Source organism: Perca fluviatilis, chromosome 13 (assembly GCF_010015445.1).
Source record: "Perca fluviatilis chromosome 13, GENO_Pfluv_1.0, whole genome shotgun sequence".
NCBI classification, from domain to species: Eukaryota; Metazoa; Chordata; class Actinopteri; order Perciformes; family Percidae; genus Perca; species Perca fluviatilis.
In genome coordinates this window covers 22,071,763-22,091,549 of record NC_053124.1, presented here as the reverse complement: position 1 = coordinate 22,091,549, position 19,787 = coordinate 22,071,763, and the positions used below count along the sequence as shown (strand labels likewise).

General features: G+C 39.0%; 2 protein-coding genes across 5 annotated transcripts; both read left to right on the top strand.

Moving 5' to 3' along the window:
• The first annotated feature begins 7,785 nt into the window (after positions 1 to 7,785).
• LOC120571538 (ATPase inhibitor A, mitochondrial-like) lies at positions 7,786 to 9,939 on the top strand. The gene is made up of 3 exons (XM_039820538.1): positions 7,786 to 7,991; positions 9,452 to 9,564; positions 9,656 to 9,939. The coding sequence occupies exons 1-3, from the start codon at positions 7,920 to 7,922 to the stop codon at positions 9,795 to 9,797; spliced, it is 327 nt and encodes a 108-aa protein (XP_039676472.1). The 5' UTR covers positions 7,786 to 7,919; the 3' UTR covers positions 9,798 to 9,939.
• Positions 9,940 to 10,531: 592 nt separating this feature from the next.
• LOC120571536 (heterogeneous nuclear ribonucleoprotein R) lies at positions 10,532 to 18,236 on the top strand. 4 transcript variants are annotated; one of them, XR_005641239.1, is made up of 15 exons: positions 10,532 to 10,719; positions 11,340 to 11,500; positions 11,618 to 11,736; positions 11,832 to 11,939; positions 12,029 to 12,142; positions 12,291 to 12,467; positions 12,688 to 12,823; positions 12,949 to 13,154; positions 13,234 to 13,383; positions 13,470 to 13,591; positions 13,680 to 14,218; positions 16,293 to 16,353; positions 17,344 to 17,404; positions 17,700 to 17,839; positions 18,095 to 18,236. XR_005641239.1 is itself a non-coding variant. In XM_039820537.1 (13 exons), the coding sequence occupies exons 2-12, from the start codon at positions 11,344 to 11,346 to the stop codon at positions 16,325 to 16,327; spliced, it is 1,863 nt and encodes a 620-aa protein (XP_039676471.1). In that variant the 5' UTR covers positions 10,532 to 10,719; positions 11,340 to 11,343; the 3' UTR covers positions 16,328 to 16,353; positions 16,505 to 16,528. The 4 variants fall into 4 exon arrangements, 3 of the variants coding, with proteins under 3 accessions (XP_039676471.1, XP_039676470.1, XP_039676469.1); XM_039820537.1 differs by lacking the exons at positions 17,344 to 17,404; positions 17,700 to 17,839; positions 18,095 to 18,236 and adding an exon at positions 16,505 to 16,528; XM_039820536.1 differs by lacking the exons at positions 17,344 to 17,404; positions 17,700 to 17,839; positions 18,095 to 18,236 and having other exon boundaries at positions 16,293 to 16,479.
• The last annotated feature ends 1,551 nt before the right edge of the window (positions 18,237 to 19,787 follow it).

The following is a 19,787-nucleotide window of genomic DNA, read 5'->3' as shown; positions in this document are numbered from 1 at the left end:
TTTCTGCATCTGCATATCTAAAGCCACAACAGAACAAATCTGCATCTGAATATAAAATAAATCACTATCCAACAAACTAAAATACTAAATGGATCATTTCCACCTGGCGAATAAGCATATAATGGTGAAATACAACTTTAAATAGCATATTGCAAAATGCAGAAGGTGAGACAGAATGTGGAGAAACCGATTTTGAACCCATGCCACATTAAAGCCTCTGGCAGACATTTCGCTCTCTAAATATAGACGTGATTTGCAGGTACAAAAACAGCAATCTTTTAAGATGATGAAAGTGTAATTCTCCTCTGTTCTATTTTCATGCTTTGCAGGGAGGCAAATCATTACCGAGACAAAAAGACCTGTGAAGTTGAGTAATAAGAAACAAACACATTTGACAGGGGCCAGAATATTTGATTGTGACCTCTTTAAAAATAAGACGTGTGTAAACAGTTTAAATTTAGTTTTGGCTGCTTTGTCGGCAGTATTTTCACTCTGCTTTCTCTCTTCTCCATATAATCAGCTCCTGTTCTTCGTTTTAATGGAACAGTGTGCTGTAATTCTGCTGCAAGGCATGAGCAAAAAGAGATTTACATCACACATTTGTATAGCACTGCTCATTTTGTGAGGTCAGCTGGAGAACAGACTGGCTTGCCTGCAAATGGTGCTTTGCTGCCATCTTTCACTGCATTTAATGTTTGTTACTGTGTCACCATTTTCTGTGTTTTTATGCTTTGTGAAACATTTTGTGCTAATTTATTGTATGTCATCTGTGCAGTCCACACAGCCTGCTCTTGAGTCACTGTGGCCCCTCGTTATTTGTGTTTCTTTCATATATATGCAGAAAGTTGCAATCAGTGAGCAAGAAAACAATAGACAGAATAGAGAACATTCAGAAAAAAAGGGGGAAAATTCCAACATCTCATGTGCACATATGAGTATTATTAATATTATAGTATTGACATATATATATTCAAATTTTTTGTGATTAACAATTATTTCTTTTAACACAACATACAAAGCATACACAACATACAAAGCATACAATTTGCAACATGAACATATCCCCTCCCATCCACCCGTCATCCCCTCCCACCCACCCGTCATCACCTCCCACCCAGACAAAAATCAAGAAAAGATGACACAGTAACTACAATATTCAAGACCATACAACAAAATAATAGCAAAATAGACAATAAACTATAGACCAAATAAACATATGTATAAATGACAACACCATAAACCCATCATACACGTCTCTCCCTGGCACAAAGCTTACTAGGAGCCCTGCAGAAAGCTCAAGTATCTTCCCCATTTAGACATCCAGTCAGGCAAACTCTGCCAGCCTAGCCATCTCACAAGCCCACTCTTGGATTGACGGCACCCCTTTCTTCCTCCATCCTCTTAAAAATAATCTGTCTGACTATCATTAAACTAGTTTGGACCCAACTTCTTATGTGCTTAACTATTCTGGTTAGAATTCATCCATCTCCTAGAACAAATAATCTTGGGCTGAATGGAACCTTGGACCCTGCAATCGGTTAGCATAGGTTATCATGCATCCCAGTCCAAAATTCCTGGACCTTATCATATTTTTTTTTTAAAGCATGAATGTATGAATGACTTCCCTTTAAGGTGCAGGTGGTTGTGGCTGTGACTGTGACTACTGTACATCCACATAAACACACATAGGCAGATTAAAGAAGTCTAGACTATTGCATGCTTAATATTATCTTCAAGGACACAGCTTCTCTCTCCTCATCAGCTGTTAAGAAATCAAACCCAATCATAATCACATAATTAGTATATGAAGACACTGTGTGTGTGTGTGTGTGTGTGTGTGTGTGTGTGTGTGTGTGTGTGTGTGTGTGTGTGTGTGTGTGTGTGTGTGTGTGTGTGTGTGTGTGTGTGTGTGTGTGTGTGTGTGAGAGAGAAAAACAGAGTCCCAATGCTAATAACATCCTAAAGCTGTTGATGTCACTAACTACCACCACCATACACACACTCATACATACACGCAATTCTCATGTCAATCCCCCCCACCCCTCCAGAGGTGAAATCCAGTATCAATTAGCACCTTGCTGGCAGTAACAGCAAGGTCCTGGCTGTCTCTTAATTGGAGGCTGTTGCTATAGAAACAGCAGATGCTAATCCTCAAGACGGTCAAAGAAGAGAAGATCTCTAAACTCCCTAAGAGAAGCGAAAGAACAAAAAGAGAAGACGCCATTTCTTTTCCACAGGCAGTAATGTCTTCTTAATGATTGTCACCATTGCATTAAATTATTATAATTATTAGGTGTAAAGCAGCAGTTGAATCCTGAATTGTTTTCATCTCCTGTAGTTAAGTTAATATTCTTATTAAACCTGAGAAAATTAAATATGATGAAAATGAGAAGGTTTGATTAACTTTATTATCTTTTTTGTTAACCCTGATTAACAGTTTGGACTCAACTCAGCTAAATTTACGTTTTATTCTTCATATTTGTGCATGTACATTATATTTAAATTTTCAAACTGATAACTATATTATGTTAAAATATCCTTATTATATCTTTTAAGAATGACAAACTATTTTCATGATTATAATACCAACCCAAGCTTTACTGAAAATAAGAAACCTTCCATCTTGTTCATGAAATTCTCAGGGATTTATCTCTGCTCACCACAAAATATTATAGGAGAAAATAAAAGGCTAAGGGATGAAGTCAAAGTAAATGTAGCTTTAGCTGTCTGTGCATGGGCCCATTAATGCTGCTGCTATATCTGAATGCTGTCACTTAAAAATTGTATGACACTGTAAAGTGACATTTTATCTGAGGTGCTGGACAGAAGCAGTCATTAGAGAGACAGTTCCACAATTAAAGGATTGGTTTATAGATTAAATCTCTGGGACCAGTCAATGTCTTTTAACTAGTATCACTGCAAGCTGTCAACAAGCGAGACACTGATGCCTGTATATGTATTATAATTTCATTTACAAGCAGGACACAAAAAACAATAAAAAGTATCAAAAACCATGCAATTCCAGCAACAACACCTGGAAACAACAGCAGTTTCTCATCACAAGGTCCATTTAGTAGCTGTTTTCGAGCTTTCAATCACATAACACTGTCCTCATCAGCAGATTGAATTTGTCAGCATTGTCATGGAATGGTAGATGTTCAAAGAAATTCCTAAACTGTTGAATATGCCATTTTTTGAAACTTACAATGTTTCTTTTTTTTCTGTAACTGTGTCAGAGGAGCTGATTCAAACCCATAGCAATATTTGTGGTGTTGGTGTATTGAATTCCATTACATTAATAATTAATAATAATCTTATAAGGTTTTATATTCACATTATTAATAGTGAAAGTATGAGAATTCATAATATTACTATTTACACCCCAAAAAAGGACTCAGAGACCAGTCTCAACAAAAACTGATTATATTGTGTTCAGTTGCAAGTACTGTGTTGTGCTGTGTTTGTAACAAAACTGTACTGAATGATAAGGAGGACTGTAGAGGTTGGTATGTTCTCTCACTAATCTAAAATAAGTACTTACACATATCCATACAAACACTTTTGGTGTCTCTCTCTCTCTCTCTCTCTCTCTCTCTCTCTCTCTCTCTCTCTCTCTCTCTCTCTTCACACACACACACATTCCTTTTTTTCTTGCATTTACCCTCCTGACGTGGCTCCTTTACCTCTAAATGACAAGAAGTCAAACGTGGTGGATTACAGCTGGGTCTGTGCGTCATAGCTAAATGCCAGCAGTCTCTTGAGAGTGGTTTTCTGGAGGGGGTTATCACTTGTCTTGCTTTCAGACCATATGCCAACCCCGGGGGTTGACTGGACTGGGGGAGGCTAATGATCAGCTTTGGTACTGATGGAATGCAGACAGCTTTAACAATGAATTGATTAGGACATTTTGTACGATAAAATTAGCTGGAAGCTGGAATAAGGCTCAATGTGGTCACAAGTGAGTGAGTCAATACTAAGGCTGCAAGAGCGGTCGGCAGTTAATTGAGATTATTGCGGAGACATGGAAAACAGACATTGCTTTGTGAAGAGAAGATATAATTGTTTGCCATGTTAGCTGCATGGTAGCTATTTCGTGCAGAATGAAATATCTCAACAACTATTAAATGGATTGCATTGCAAATCCTGCTGACTTTGGTGATCTTCTTATAATTTCCTCCAACACCACCAAGAGGTTCACATTTCTGGTTTTCAGTGAAATGTCTCAACAACTACTAGATGGATTGCCATCCACACATATTCATGTATTGTCCGTATTATGATGAGTTAAGAACACCGATCTTACATGAAATGTCTGTCCAAAATCCTGAAATGTTCTGGTGCACGGATGATGACCAATTGGAGTGGTTGTTTAAATTTAATATTTATAAATTGGCGACTTTTGTTTTTAAAGCTTGGCAAAAAAGACAAGAAGGTTTATTTGTTTAGGGTATGTAGTTACTTTGGCATCCGGGCTTTTGTCCTAGGTAATGGTGTCTTGTAAGCCTGTGTGGGTTGGGCATATTTTATTGTATGCATGACACAATAATAAAAAAATAATCATTCATATTCATATTCATATTCATGCCCCCTTCATGAAGCATTTTATCCCTTTTGTAAAATCGTTCCACTTTTGATGTAGCATCATCATCAGGTCAAGATTTTAATTTGCCCAAAACTTTGGTTTATACCTGCAAAACTTAAGACAGTGAACATGACATACAGTATCTGCTAAACAAAAGCATGTTAGCATCATCATTACAACCATGTTAGGATATTAACAGAGCTGGTAGCACGGCTGTAGAATATTGTTCATTTGCATTTGTGTCTCACTATTCCAGACAATTCTGTGATGTACAAAAACACCCATTATTAATGTAAGACAGTCATAACGTTTACATTATAATGCAGTTATTAGTGAATGGTACAACAGCACATTGAGAGAGCAGTCTGTGCTGCCAGTTTGGGGAAAAAAGTAATGTACCTTTACTGTTTCGAAAGAACTGTTTTTGGACACACTCTTCACATTATAATCAGTTTGCTAAATGAGTCAATTCCCACTTTAATTATTGCCAAGATGCCTGTGAGTCCAGTAAATAATGTCTGCTACTGTTCCTTGGCCAAAAGACCCTGTATGTACAGAACACAAAGAATCTGGACCCCTTTACCAATCCTGATGGTCACCATGGCAACAGTGGCAACATCCAGGCTGCTCATGAGGGCTATTAAGAACAAGGAGTTTCAGCACCAGCAGATTTAGATTAGCTGAATGCACATAGAAACCAAGGAGTATACCAATACCAATCAGGGTTTATGCTTATAAGATATCATAGCAAACAGTTTCCTGCATTGCAATTCAGATGCAATTGAGTTTCCATTTATTGCATGTTTCAAAAATGTGCTCAACACGATAGAGGCTTCTAGGAAATGAATGTATTTCTCATTTTGGTACCTTACTAAAGGGAATCCATGCCAACACAGTGCTAATACCTCAGCAATATGTGTTGAAATCCCAAACAAAAGGTTCACTTACATCCCCGGGGTGTATATCAACATGCTTTTTACCAGAGGTATTAATGAATTTCAGATGACAACGCTATTTCATGCAATTATTGATAGTGCACTAGGCAAATTATAAGCATTATCGATGACATTCAAACATGTGGATTTATAAAACACTGCACCAAAAAGTCTGTTAAATGGAGTTATGCAAGTATAATGTGAGTTCATACTAAATATCATATGGAATAATAATGTGACAAAATTATAATGAATGCCCTTGCAAGCAGGGGTTATGAAAATGAGTTGTTCATACAGGAACATTGTACCACATCTTGTTGTCTGCATGACCTTACTTTGTCTTTGCTCAGGTTAGTGCTGTTGCCAGGATACTATTTCCTATGGCAACACTTGAGCCAGCGAGGTGAGCAGCTCTGAAAGGATCCAGATAACTGGCTGCTCTGTATCCAGTGGGCCGGAAGTCCATACATGTCCATAGAAAAACATGCACAAACACTCACGGCCACACACAAAAACGGCCATGAAAGTTCAGTTTGCCTCAGTGTGTTAGCTGATAATACACCATGATGACTTCTGGTTCTATATGGCCATCATTAATTTTATCCTCAGAGGTAATTTCACATAAAAAGGTATGCAAATGGTAGTAATAAATGTGTCAATCAATTTAGGAACAAGGACGCTCCCCTAATTACTGTTAATATCCTTAACTGATAAAAAGATTTATCATTACTAATTTTACCAAGTTAGTTATCTGATACAGTTGAGTTATGGGAGGAATGCAGCAAAATCAGCAACCTCTGTGAATACTGGAGCCTTCTATTCAATAATGATTATATTTGATATAGGTCTATGTGAAACTCAATTTCCCTCCTCATTTAAAGCAAAATTGTCCATTAAAAAAGAAGGAATTGTTATATAAATGCTATATGAAGCTTATTCCATATTCACTGCAAGACTATAGCAGATGTTCTTCATCTGTGCCGAGACTATACTGCCACCATTTGTTGCAAGGACGTTACTACCTCTGTTGTGCAGTTTCTTCTTACTGAAAAGTATAAAGTAATTTCCTAAATGTATCGTTAAGTGTCTCAATTTAATCTAGAAAAGCAAACAACTTCCTTTACTTCAGAGAAAAACTGCTAACATGTTTTCTCATTGACCCTGGTCTTATTCTGTTGCACACTCTGTACACACTTTTATATCTTTCTTTTCTTTGTTTCCTCACATCATATCTACAAACCAAGGATGGTGCATGAAAGAACACAGTGGCCCAGCAACTACACTACACAATAGCTTCCGGATCATCACGGTCATTACTGAACACTGTGAACAGCTTCACAGGATGCAGCGCGTCACAAAACAGCACTACTCCTACATTTGCTCATTGACTATCAACTCTGCTTGATTCAGAAGATGAAAGCGGAGTGTCAGGGACGGTGAGCTCATACAACACTGTGCTGGGGTGAACATTGTCTGGCAGGGAGGACACTTCATTATGACTCATCTCTACCAAACACCCACCACCTCTCTTTACTGTGCAAAGCTTCCCTTTGTGCTGCTGAGTGTGTCTCATCCAGCACTTGAGAGATGAGCACTGGGTCTCATCCTTTTGAGCAATAGGTCCACAACACAAGGAAGTCAGACTACTGTGCAGGTCTAGACAATTGTTACAAAATATGAGTATGGAATTAATTAGTTAGGCCTATAAAAAAATGACTGAACACAAAGGAGGCAAAACGGTGTATTTTGTATTGTTGCAAAACTTGAGTTATCTTCCGTATCACTGCATCAGACAGGTTTACAAATCAGTGAAAGATAAGATAATGGCAGTGCGCTTGTTTGCATTGTGCAAAGGTTCTTAAACATGAATCATTGGTTGAAAAGGTAGACGGATGAACAATTCTCTAGCTTTACATTGTGCTTCTTCAGTTCCATAGTTCTGTGGGAGACCCATAGAATATAGAACCTAAAAAAATCATAAATCAAAATCATTAAATGAAATATGCATACCGTTTGGTTACATAGCAACAAGAAAAGTGGAAATTGAGCAATTCGTTATTTTATGGATCCATGATTTCCAAAAAATTGTCTAAATTTCCTGGAAACTATGTAATTTGTTGCTAATCCCAGGTGAAATGACAATGACAAATTCTGCTGCATGAGCACAGCTGCAAATATCCAGGGTATATAAATCACAGTGTGCAGAGCTCTCTGCACATAACTCCTGCAGTTCTTACCGTTTGCCGCCTGGGAGCAGTGCATGTATCAGAGGCGCTTGTCTCAGCCATGGTCTCCAGTCTCCACGCCCATATAAGACGTTTACCTCAAATTTCCGCATTTTGAGATACAGCAAAGTTTTCTTTGCTCTGTTGCAGTTGCACTTGTTAACATCAGATAATATAATGTCAAGAATTCTTCTTAGAGCAAACCTAAGGAGATGCGTCGCCTCACAGATTAGAATGGCATCTGATCAGGTAACGCTAAACTGTGGTGGACAGATGCCTTTCTGAATGCTAGCATTAGCTTGCTAATATCAGCAGAGTAACTTAGCCAGGCTATCTAATTGCTAACTTGTACAGTCAGGGATCAAGTTGTAATGCAGGTTCATTGATGACTATTCTGTATATGCACGTCTAGGCTGCAGCATTGCTTATGGCCCCAATGTAACGTTAGAAATGTTGCTAATCATCCGTTCTGAACTTCAACGCTCCATTAGCAGTATGTTTTTTTTTCGTTTGATTGATTTGACCGAGGTGGAAAGTTGGAATAATCATTTAACAGTTGTTAGAATAAGCCCTTGACAGCATTCAGATGCTGCTAAAGACTGTAATGAATCAGGAATAAAATCCAACTAAATATTATTAATATAGATTTAATAAATTAATGGAGCATAAACTTTTATTTTGATATTTTCAGTAAGTTGCTTAACACTATAGATTTTGAATGCAGGACTTTCATTTATAAATATTTTTTTATTTCATTGTATCGCTAATTTTACTTAAAAGTTAAAGATCTGAGTACTTCCTCCACAGACAGAATGTACTTTTTTCCCCAAAAAAGTCTTTATTGAACGATGCAGAACGGGGACCTATCGATAGACACACGTCTGCAAGGGCAATACATAGATTTAGTAGTAGTTATAGATTTGTAATTTTTAATTTATTTACAGCAAAAAAAAGGAATGAATGAAAAATAAAACATCAAATGTGCTGCTTTACCAAGTCTTCCAGAAGAGTGATGTTTTTTTTTTGCCGTCAGAGATTATTTGATTGCATATTTTTTACATCAATTGAGAAGTCTAAATTTAGCAACATTGTGTGTTGTTGATTAATGTATATATTTCCATAACATATTTAAAAAGTTTAAGACAGCCATCACTTGTTCTATTGTTTGTATGAGTGGATAGAATAGGTATTTATATGATTGATACTGGTAATTTGACCTGGCATTGTATATATTGTATATATTTTGGATTTGCACCTGTTACCTTTTAGACTTTTATATTTGCACTCTTTATATTTTTCACTCTAACCACTTTTTATTGCAACTGAGGTGCAGCCATTTCCCTCGGAATAAATACAGTGTTATCTTATCTTGACAATAGCATGTATTCAGAGCAATTAAATTAGTTGGCAAGTAACAAAGAAACGTCTGAACAAAATTTTTTTGGGTACCAGCAGTAAATAAACAGGTGCATTGATTGTGTTTTTGGTTTACACAATTAGCAAATTGGAGAAATACCTTTTTTATATTTACTTTATTTGTTACATAGGTACACATTATGCAACATTTTCTTTACAAACATAAGAAGGTTAAATGTGTTTTTTGTTTTGTTTTTTTTAATCTAAATTATGTTGACCACCAGAAGACAGTCTTAGAAAAATAGCTACTGTACTCAAATGTGAATTGTGACAATTCCCTCTGCTTATTCCAGCTTGGCGAGCTGGGAAAGGGAGCAGGCAAAGGTGGAGGTGGAGGAGGTTCTGTGAGGGAGGCAGGGGGTGCATTTGGAAAGCGAGGAGCAGCAGAGGAGGAGCGGTACTTCAGGTGAGAAGCATGTCATTATATTAGTAATGACACTGTCGAAAGCTCACAGGATTTGAACCCAGTTTCCCTTCACTTTTGTTTTCGCCTGCAGGCAGAAGGAGAAGGAGCAGATGGAGGCGCTGAGGAAGCATCACGCAGAGGAGATTGAGCACCACAAGAAAGAGATTGAGCGCCTACAGAAGGAGATTGACCGCCACAAGGGCAAAATCAGAAAGCTGACGCACGATGACTGAAGATGGGAAGACTGTTATCATTTCTCCTTCTGGCCATCTGATTGCCATGTCAATCATTATCCGATATTCATTGATTTATTGCTGGTCAAGGCTGACATCATGAATACCAATAAATAAATTACATTTTTCACATTTCATGTAAGCTTTTGAACATGTGTGTGTGTGTGTGTGACTCGTATATCTCTCTTGTTTATCGTCAAAATGTCAATTGTGGAGTAACTGAGTTTGTTAGGGAAATAAATGAGGCAGATTCTGTACAGAAAGATTAGTTTCATTGGGCTGAAGTCGTGTCAGTCAAAGTTCAACCCTGTGGTTGGATAGTTTATGATGAGCGCTCGTTTTCCTTCACCGCGCTGCCCGCTTAGGTTTAATGTCGTAGCCACTTAGCTGGGATGTAACTATCTCCTCAAGCTTTGTTAGTATGAAATCAAAGCTTTTCTACCTTGTGTAATGTAAAGATGTATTTCATATCTTTTGTAAGATATGATTTGGAAGCCGATTGATTTGCTTTAAAAATATATATTGATTTGCTTTAGGTCAGTTCAAGATTATGGTTTTATTGTAAAGGTTACACAGTAGTCAGGCTCAGACATTACGGATGTGTTGTGTGGCAGTCAATATCTGTGGAAATTCAGTTTTGAAGCATGTCTTAACCATGGATGTAGGTCTTAACCAATTTTACAAGACGAAAAGCCAAACCAAAAACACCCGCCTCAATGCGCGTTTTTTTGTCCACATCTCGCGATGATTGCTGACGGTGGCGTTGTTCGGGCGAGCCGACGACGAGACTGAAGCTGTCTGGAAATTTGTCTCGTGGGTTAGACTCAAACGTATTCTTCATATTTGACATTTTTTGTACGTGGGACAAGTTAAACGCTCCGCATTTTAACATACGCCACTGTTAGTGTCCCGAATTAGACTGGTGAGTTTGGCTAACTATCTGTTTGCACCTTTTACGTAGCGTTTGTGTTTGTGTGTGTGGAAGCTGTCTTTCTGCACGGCGAGGCCTTCGTATAAGCTCGTTAGCTAGCTAGCTAGCTCAAGATGGAAATGTTAGAGATCCATTTTGCTCTGAAAATTATAAAATGCATCTGACTTTAGAAAATTGTGTTCACCCAGTAAGACCCTATGCATGTAACATTTAAATGTGAAAATAAAATGCGTCCACCTCGGTAGCTAGCAAGCTGCATGTGAAGGGGGCGGGACGGTGGCTTCTTTAAGTGATCATGTTATAAATTGCAATTATCTAACCGCATTTTGTAAAAAATGCAATTCCTAGGATCGCTATACAGTTGTTACGCTTTTTAGAAATGCCTTAACGTTATAGTTTCAAATTTAAATGGTTTTAAAGTTACATAGGCCATCAACTAAAAGTCATCCGTTTGAAAACAAATAACAAAGATTGTCTTTTAAACATACCTTCAATTTCGGATAATGAAATCCCACTGTTTGTTGATATGTCCTGATCAAGAAGAATACATTCTTAAGTTGAACTTTTACTCAATAAATTGTTATTGTTGGTTGCTATATATTGTATTACAGGACAATGGCTGCCGCTGAGGTAAACGGTAGCTCTGCCCCGGCTAAGGAGGAAGAAGAGCCCATGGATGTGACAACAACACACACAGAGAACTACCAGACACTTATTGACGCTGGGCTGCCCCAGAAAGTGGCTGAAAGTCTAGATAACATCTTCCAAACGGGTGGGTGATAATTGTTTTGACTCAAAGAGCTATGAAATGTCATTAACAAACTGTGCTGGAGTATTATGGGTGTCTACTGTAGCTGAGCCTAACAGTGAACATGCTTTGTAATTGTAGGCTTGGTGGCCTATGTTGACCTAGACGAAAGGGCCATTGATGCACTTCGTGAGTTCAATGAAGAGGGAGCACTCACTGTGCTCCAGCAATTCAAAGAGAGTGACCTGTCCCACGTACAGGTAACCACATGGATGGATTACGTTCTGTTTTGTCTTTGACAGGAGTTTGTTAATGTAGATTATAAGTAACATCTCATTTTTTTTTTTTTATGTAGAATAAAAGTGCTTTCCTCTGTGGAGTCATGAAGACTTACAGACAGAGAGAAAAACAAGGAAGTAAAGTACAAGAGTCCACAAAGGGCCCAGATGAGGCGAAAATAAAGGTAAACAAAGTCATGAGCATTGTTGTATAGAAGGTCCGAATGGATGTCATATAAACAATGCAGATCAGTTAATGTTTTGTGTTTTTCAGGCTCTGTTGGAGCGGACAGGATACACCCTGGATGTCACCACAGGGCAGAGAAAATATGGCGGTCCTCCACCTGAGGATGTGTTCAAGGGAATACAACCAGGGATTGGAACTGAGGTATATTGCTGCCTGTTATGATTTTCAAGGCATGTTAAATTGAGGTAGAAGTATTAGGTCTGTGCTGCAGTATCATTCAAAATCCTGCAGAACATGCTGTATATTGTGCTTTACAAATCCTTACACCAGTTTGTCTCCTCTTCATCAGGTGTTTGTTGGAAAAATCCCAAGAGATTTGTATGAAGATGAGCTGGTGCCGCTCTTTGAGTCTGCTGGGGACATCTGGGACCTCAGGCTAATGATGGACCCTCTCTCTGGTCAGAATAGGGGTTACGCCTTCATCACATACTGCAATAAGGATGATGCACAAAAGGCTGTAAAGCTTGTAAGTACAATAGCATGGCATTGGAAAAAAACATATCAAACCATATAACAACTGAATTAGTTTAAAAAGAAAACTCTGACATTTTGAAAATAGTTTGACTTGAAGTATTACTTTAAAGACATAAAAAAAAAATTTGAAGCTTCAAATTGCTTAAAGCTTGACGTTCGTGTTGATTCACAATGAATTTCACATCCTTTTTTGGCCTCAATTTTATTTTCAGTGTGATAACCATGAAATCCGCCCTGGCAAGTACTTGGGAGTGTGTATATCTGTTGCAAACAATCGCCTGTTTGTCGGATCAATTCCAAAGAACAAGACAAGGGAAAGTATATTGGAAGACTTTGGCAAAGTTACAGGTCAGTTTCAAAAGCACAGAGGTAGATTTGTGTCAGAAACTCATTCACACTAATCCTAAATCATGAAGGATTATAGACGTGACAACTGTTTTAGAAGTTAGAGATGTTATTGTTTTATCGCACAGAGGGTCTCCAAGAGGTTATATTGTACCACCAGCCAGATGACAAGAAGAAGAACCGTGGCTTCTGTTTCCTGGAGTACGAGGATCACAAGTCTGCAGCACAGGCTCGCCGCCGCCTAATGAGTGGCAAGGTCAAAGTGTGGGGGAATCCAGTCACTGTAGAGTGGGCTGACCCTGTTGCTGAGCCAGACCCGGAGGTCATGGCTAAGGTTAGTCTCGTATCTTTCTCTCTAAAACACAAACATGCTCTGTTCTGCAGGATAACACACCTGTTTCTTGTCTTCATAGGTCAAGGTGCTTTTTGTAAGAAAGCTGGCCACAGCAGTGACTGAAGAGCTCCTTGAAAAAACCTTCTCTCAGTTCGGAAAGCTGGAGCGAGTGAAGAAATTAAAAGACTATGCTTTTGTCCATTTTGAAGAAAGGGATGCTGCCGTAAAGGTGGGTTTTTCATGCTTTGGACAAGATGTTTTGCATGTCTGATGATTCTGTGTATGTTACAGTACTTGATTGTTTTGTTTGGTTAGGCAATGGATGAGATGAACGGGAAGGAGCTAGGAGGAGAGGAAATTGAGATAGTCCTGGCAAAGCCCCCAGACAAGAAGAGGAAAGAGCGCCAAGCAGCTCGGCAGACCACCAGGAATACAGGGTGAGGGACAGAGACGTGTCTTGTCAATTGGCCGACTAGTTTACTCCTAAGGAATTCATTAAATGTAACACTGTCCTCTCCTCTGCAGGTATGATGACTACTACTACTACCCACCTCCACGCATGCCGCCACCAGGCAGAGGCAGGGGTCGTGGTGGCCGAGGGGGCTATGCCTATCCACCAGATTACTATGGATATGATGACTACTATGATGACTACTATGGCTACGACTATCATGACTACCGTGGTGGCTATGAAGACCCTTACTACGGCTACGAAGATGTGTACAGCATGAGGGGCCGCGGTACTCGTCCTAGCAGGGGGGGGCCTCCTCCACCTAGAGCTCGTGGAGCGCCCCCGACACGAGGCCGGGGGGGCTACGCCCAAAGAGGGCCGCCCCTTGGTGGTCCAAGGGGCGGCCGAGGAGGGCGGGGAGCCCCTTTCCAGCCGCAGAGGGGTCGCGGTCCTCGCGGGGCCAGGGGCAATCGTGGTGGTAACGTCGGTGGAAAGAGGAAGGCAGACGTGTTTAACCAGCCTGACTCCAAGCGCCGCCAGACCAACAACCAACAGAACTGGGGGTCCCAGCCCATCGCCCAGCAGCCCCTGCAGCAAGGGGCCGACTATTCCGGTAACTATGGTTACAGTAATGACACCATGGAGTTTTCACAGGATTCTTATGGGCAGCAGTGGAAGTAGATGCACCCAAAGGTATTTGGCAAAGTGACAACAAAAAAAAGAGAAAAACAACAATAAAAAGAAAAAAAAACAAAACAGGAGATTGGCCACAATTTTTTGATTGACTTTTTATTCTTCACCCCTCCATGAAAATAAATAAATCTGTATATATCTCAGAAAAAAACGGACAGACCCCAGAATTGGCTCGAGATGATTGGCTGGAAAGCCTATTGGCTGAAGAAGTGAGCGTAACCGTTGTGGTGAATCATTTCTTACTCCTACGGTTACATTGGGACTTGTGTCGTTAAAACAAACACACAAAACACTTTTATTGTTACATTTTGTTCCTGATTCTTTTAAAGCCAACAATGAACATTTACAAAAAAGTGGACATTCATTCTCAAAAGTCTGAGGACATTAAATAATGATATTGCCTTGCAGGAAGTTTTTGACCATGCCCCTTCCCTCCTTCCCCTTCTTGTACTCCCTTTATTTGTGGTTTCTCATAGTTGCTTAGGGACTTGCTTGTAAATAAATGCATATGGTTAGAGCTTCATACTTCATTTTTTGCAATGGTGGAGAAAAGAATCCACAGGAAGGAAGAAATCAAGTTTTGTAATGTTCAAAGTGTATGCCTAGCATTTCTAGAGGTAGACAAATTGTGTTGTTTTTTTAAAACTGATACCATAACTTCCTATGTTTTCTTTGAACTTGCCCAATAGAATTTTTGGTTTGGCTTACCTTAAGAGCCATAGCAGTTTGTTCTGATGTTCTTTGTATTTATAACTTTTACGTTTGTTCAGTTTCAATAAAACTCAGCTGAGCATCAGTCAATTGTCAGATACTCAAATTCAGTGTTGTCATTCAGTATTTGATTTTCACCTCAATTATCTTATTTGGATGAAGATCTTTTCCAAGTCAATTTTTTGCCTCAAAGGATAATTACAAAAGACTGAAATTGCACAGGAGAATTTGAAAGGTGTTTGGTTGATAACAGGATTTTAACCCTTTATTTTTCAGTGCATGTAACATCAGACTACAGTCATTTCCTGCACTCTGAATTTATATAGTGAATATCACAATTTTACACTGCAATTTTGACTTCTTGCGATTATTCAAGATTGTACCGGTCTTTCACAATTTGTGTGCACAGGTAAACACTGTATGCTTTAGTAAACTTCAGCCTACCCTCACTAAATGCTGTTCTCTGCCATTAATGAAGACAAAGAAAACACTGAGAACTTCATATAGTTAATTAATCCTTGTGAAAATTGTGGATGACTAATGAGCTATTACTAAAAAAAAATTTAAATTAGTGCAGTCCTTTTACTTTACACTTTTACCTCTTCAGAGCCAGCCAGAGAAACATTTTTGGGATGCAGCCAAGGAAATGCATTTCTTGTGCAGAGGCATTGAAATGTGCAGAGATTTGATGATTTTGTGCAAATTATGGGATATAGTATAATAGTGCAGTAGAAGTAATTTAGTTGAAGAAAACATGCATTTCACAGGTGTAAATTTCCTGTGCCGTGTAACCCCAGAGTTTTTTTGTTTTGTTTTTTTAACATAAATGCTGTTTATTAAGGCAGGTTGACATTTACTGAAGCATATACTGTGTATGCCTGTTAACACACACTTTACAGACAAGCACAATCTTGGATAATGGTGAAATGTCACTTGCACTGGTATGGTCCTGATACTGACACCCTTACAACAGTTGGAACAACACATTTGACTTTGAATGGATTTGTACTTGTATGCTGAGTTGTCTCCAATTCACTTTTTTATTTATTTTTTATTTCCAAAATCGGCAAATCATCTCAACCATCTGTGCCCTCCTTTTCGAAGACACCAAGGATCTGATCATCCAAAGGGTTAAAATTCTGAAATGGGCCTTCTGCCATAGCAAGCGACCACCTGTCAGAATTTGTTTACCGTAGAAAAGTGTTATTAGCATCTGCCTTTTGGTACCATGGTATCATTGTATTTTGTTTCATGTGTCTGTCCTCTTATTCCAACCTGCCTAGGTGGAGAAACATTGAGAGCGGCACCACTAGAATGAGGAACTCACCTGAACGGTACTCGAGGGTGAGCTAGCCTTGCACAGAGTACTGTCTCCTCTCCTGTAGTTAATTGTAATCACTGGAGCACTAGCCATAATTATACTTTGTTCTTTTTATTGTTTACTCACTAATATACTGTACTTTGAATCAAGCTTTTTTTTTTTTTTATTATTCAGTATGAGTGATTTCCCCCCCCCCCCAGGCTATGAAGAACACAAGTCACTAAAGTTGACTGAAGAATCATTGGAAATATTAAAATTAATTGTGTTAACAGCATTTTTCTAAGGATTAGAATTTATATATAATAATATTTCCTTCACAGACATAGTGCATATTTTCCCCTATAAGCCAAATGAAAAGTCATGCACAATTTTAAGAGCCAAATGGCTGTTTCTTTAGACTGGAATATACAGCCAGAAGGCAGACAGTCAAGGATTTGGTAAGCGCTATAAACCTCAAACACCTGTTGCATGTCTTGGCTCACTGCACCAAAATCACCTCAGCTGTCTGCACACATTCTGTGAATGGAGGGTGGTGGAGGACATTTCCCCTCCTTCACCGCTAGAGGTAGCAGTTCCACACCAGCGCGACTAGTGATCCATTCATTGTTCCTTTTATCCGACGCTGCATTTATTGGCCTTTTTCTTAGCTGGAAAGGTGGTAATTAATACGTAGATATTAACTAGAGGTTAACAAAGAGCTGTTGTTCAAATTGATTCAAATAGCAGTGGGGATACTGAATGAAATACTGCAGAAATTGGCTGATGTCGGAACAATGGCTGTGCCTCAAAACAGATGTCTGTACCCTGTAAGGCCACGAGATGGCAGTAGATGGGCTACAGCATATATATTGCACAGGTAAGACTTAAACAGGGAGCACAGTATTATAGTACAAAGCCAGTTCTATCAATTGACACACATTTTGGTTTGTATTGAAGTGCCATCAAATGCTGGAGTTTCCTTTTTACAGTTTCTCATATCAGAACTGTCTTTATATGTTGCCTCTTGTCACCAGGCAGTAAAGGAGCTGCCCGCATCCATGTGAATGAGTTCACACAAATGGAAGAGACTGATTGGTAAGATTGTTCATTATCTGCACTAATGCTCAGAAAGTCCCAACCTGTTTCTGTTTTTTAAATTAAGTTATATTTTAGAACATATTTGATGTCCCGGTTGTGTCTTTATGGCCTCTTTACCTCCCAGAGCCAATACGTTCTGTAAGTTGATTTTCAGAACAATAACTCTGCATCAAATAGTATAGATATATTGGATCATATTAAAGACAATACAGTCTCTTTGGTCATGTTGATGCTTAGAAACTTATTGACCAGGATTTGTTAACATGCTCTCGTCTGTGTGGCCCTTTTGTAGCTCTGAATCAGGAGACTCTTCTCCACAAGCTGCGAGCCAGACTCATCACAGGAGAGATGAATGAACTACTTAATGGACTGTACACTTAAGGTCCAGTACTCATGGGAACAGTAGCTGGCCCAGCTCAGCAGAAGGCACAGGTGAGAGAAATAATAGTGGATTAGTACAGCTACTCTTGTATTGGAGAAAGTTGTGGCTTGTGTGATTTGTATTGCTTAGACCAACTTCTTGGTCTCAATGTCAGTGTCACATAAAAATTTAAATAGATTTAATTTACGACCACAACTGAGAATTATGAAAATTGTGAAGAGTATTGCACTTACAACACCATCTATGTAGTACAGTGTAAAGAATTGTTTATATTCTAATGGTTAATGCCTTTTCACTTATTACAGAAGCGTAGGAGGATACAGTTGATGGACATGATCCAGCACTCCATCCAGCAGACGGCTGCTTCCTTATCCAGCTTGAATAATAATGTAAAGGGAAATGATCTGTTGCAGTTAATTGTTCAATACATTTTATTACCCAAGTAAATGTGTGTTTGTGTATACATATTTTGTTTTATTTTTATATCTTAACATGGACCTGGTGATTTTTCATTTACAAACATTACAGCATGTACACAACTTTTACTTGGGTCCCAGTCTTGCTTTGCCAGACCCTCCTCAAAAGTGCCCTGAAGGAGGGTCTGGCTACTCCATGTAGCATTCGGGGAGGGGATGGGAGGAAAACGTGCTCTGGTTTAATGGCATTTTTTTAAACCAATCAGAATCGTCATGGGCGGTGCTAAACTCCGCACAGAGCCACTGTGAAATAGAAATAGTCCTGTGAGAGAAAACTCAGATTGGGCAGATAGCCTAGCTAGCTGTCTCAATTTACCATGCAGAGATCTGAGGGGCAGTCAACAATAGTCCTCAAAAATCCACCGAATTTAAAATTCCAACGCAAAAAAAGCGGAAAGAAATGGAAAATACATGCATCCGGTGGAATTTCCTGCGGCCCGGAGCAATCCCGGAAGTGGAACGCGAATAATATAGACTACTTGGGTCCTAACCATAGACAGTATATGGTCCTAACACTGGAAGGCATTCTAAATTTTGTGCGACATCATGGAGTTTATTATTAAGTTTAGTAGTGGTTCCTACAGTAAATGAACAGCTCTTACTGCAAACTTCACCAGTCAAACGGACCACTGTAACTGTCAGTGGTCTACCTGTGCAAATCGTGTTTACTGCAGTGTTACATAATTGTGGTTAAGTAAAGGTAAATGCAGGTAGTTAAACGCTGTCCCAAATTTGGAGGAACAGGTATTACAAGCTTTAAAATCGAGTAAAAAATGTACTCATGTTTTTGGCCATCCGGCTTTAATTAATTTCTGAGCAGCTGAGCATGCTTTAATACATTGTTGGAGCTAAATGTTGCGATCGAAGGGGCATTTTGGTTTGGTTTGCTTTAGCGGATTTTATGAGTAAAGGATTTTCACAACATGAATGCACAGAACCTTACAGGAAATGTATTGGCTGGCTACGACATGGTGCTGCTAGATGCTGCTTAAAGTTGTAATTTCTCCCAGAGAAACCCATTGCAAAGCTGTACTGGTTGGTCTTGAAATGAAATGTGTGGATGTTTTATTTTTTTATTGCCAGACCTATCACCACAGCGCTGTACAGTGCCGGAGTATAGACTGGCTACACTTATCTGGCTAACACTCTGGCTTGTTTTCTTTAAACCTATACGTCCTGGGCGGCTGGTCTCAGCCGATGGATGCAGCGACGGTGCCCTTGCAAAATGGATAGTGGAAAGGGAGGCATTATCTCGGCAACGTAGCCTACATCCTTGAACCCTGTGTATCCATCAATAGGTTAACTTGTCATTTCTTGGTTAAATCGAAAATGAATGAATCTGCTCTGTAAACTTTAATTGACTAATATTACAAGTGCAGACTTCTTGTGCATGATAACCAATGACAGACACTATCATGCATTTTTCTCCATAACCATGAAATAAAAAAAGTCATGAGCCATGCTCAAGTCAAAGCCGGTGTTCTCGACTTTTAAAAAATAAGGCAAGCTATATTTTTAATTG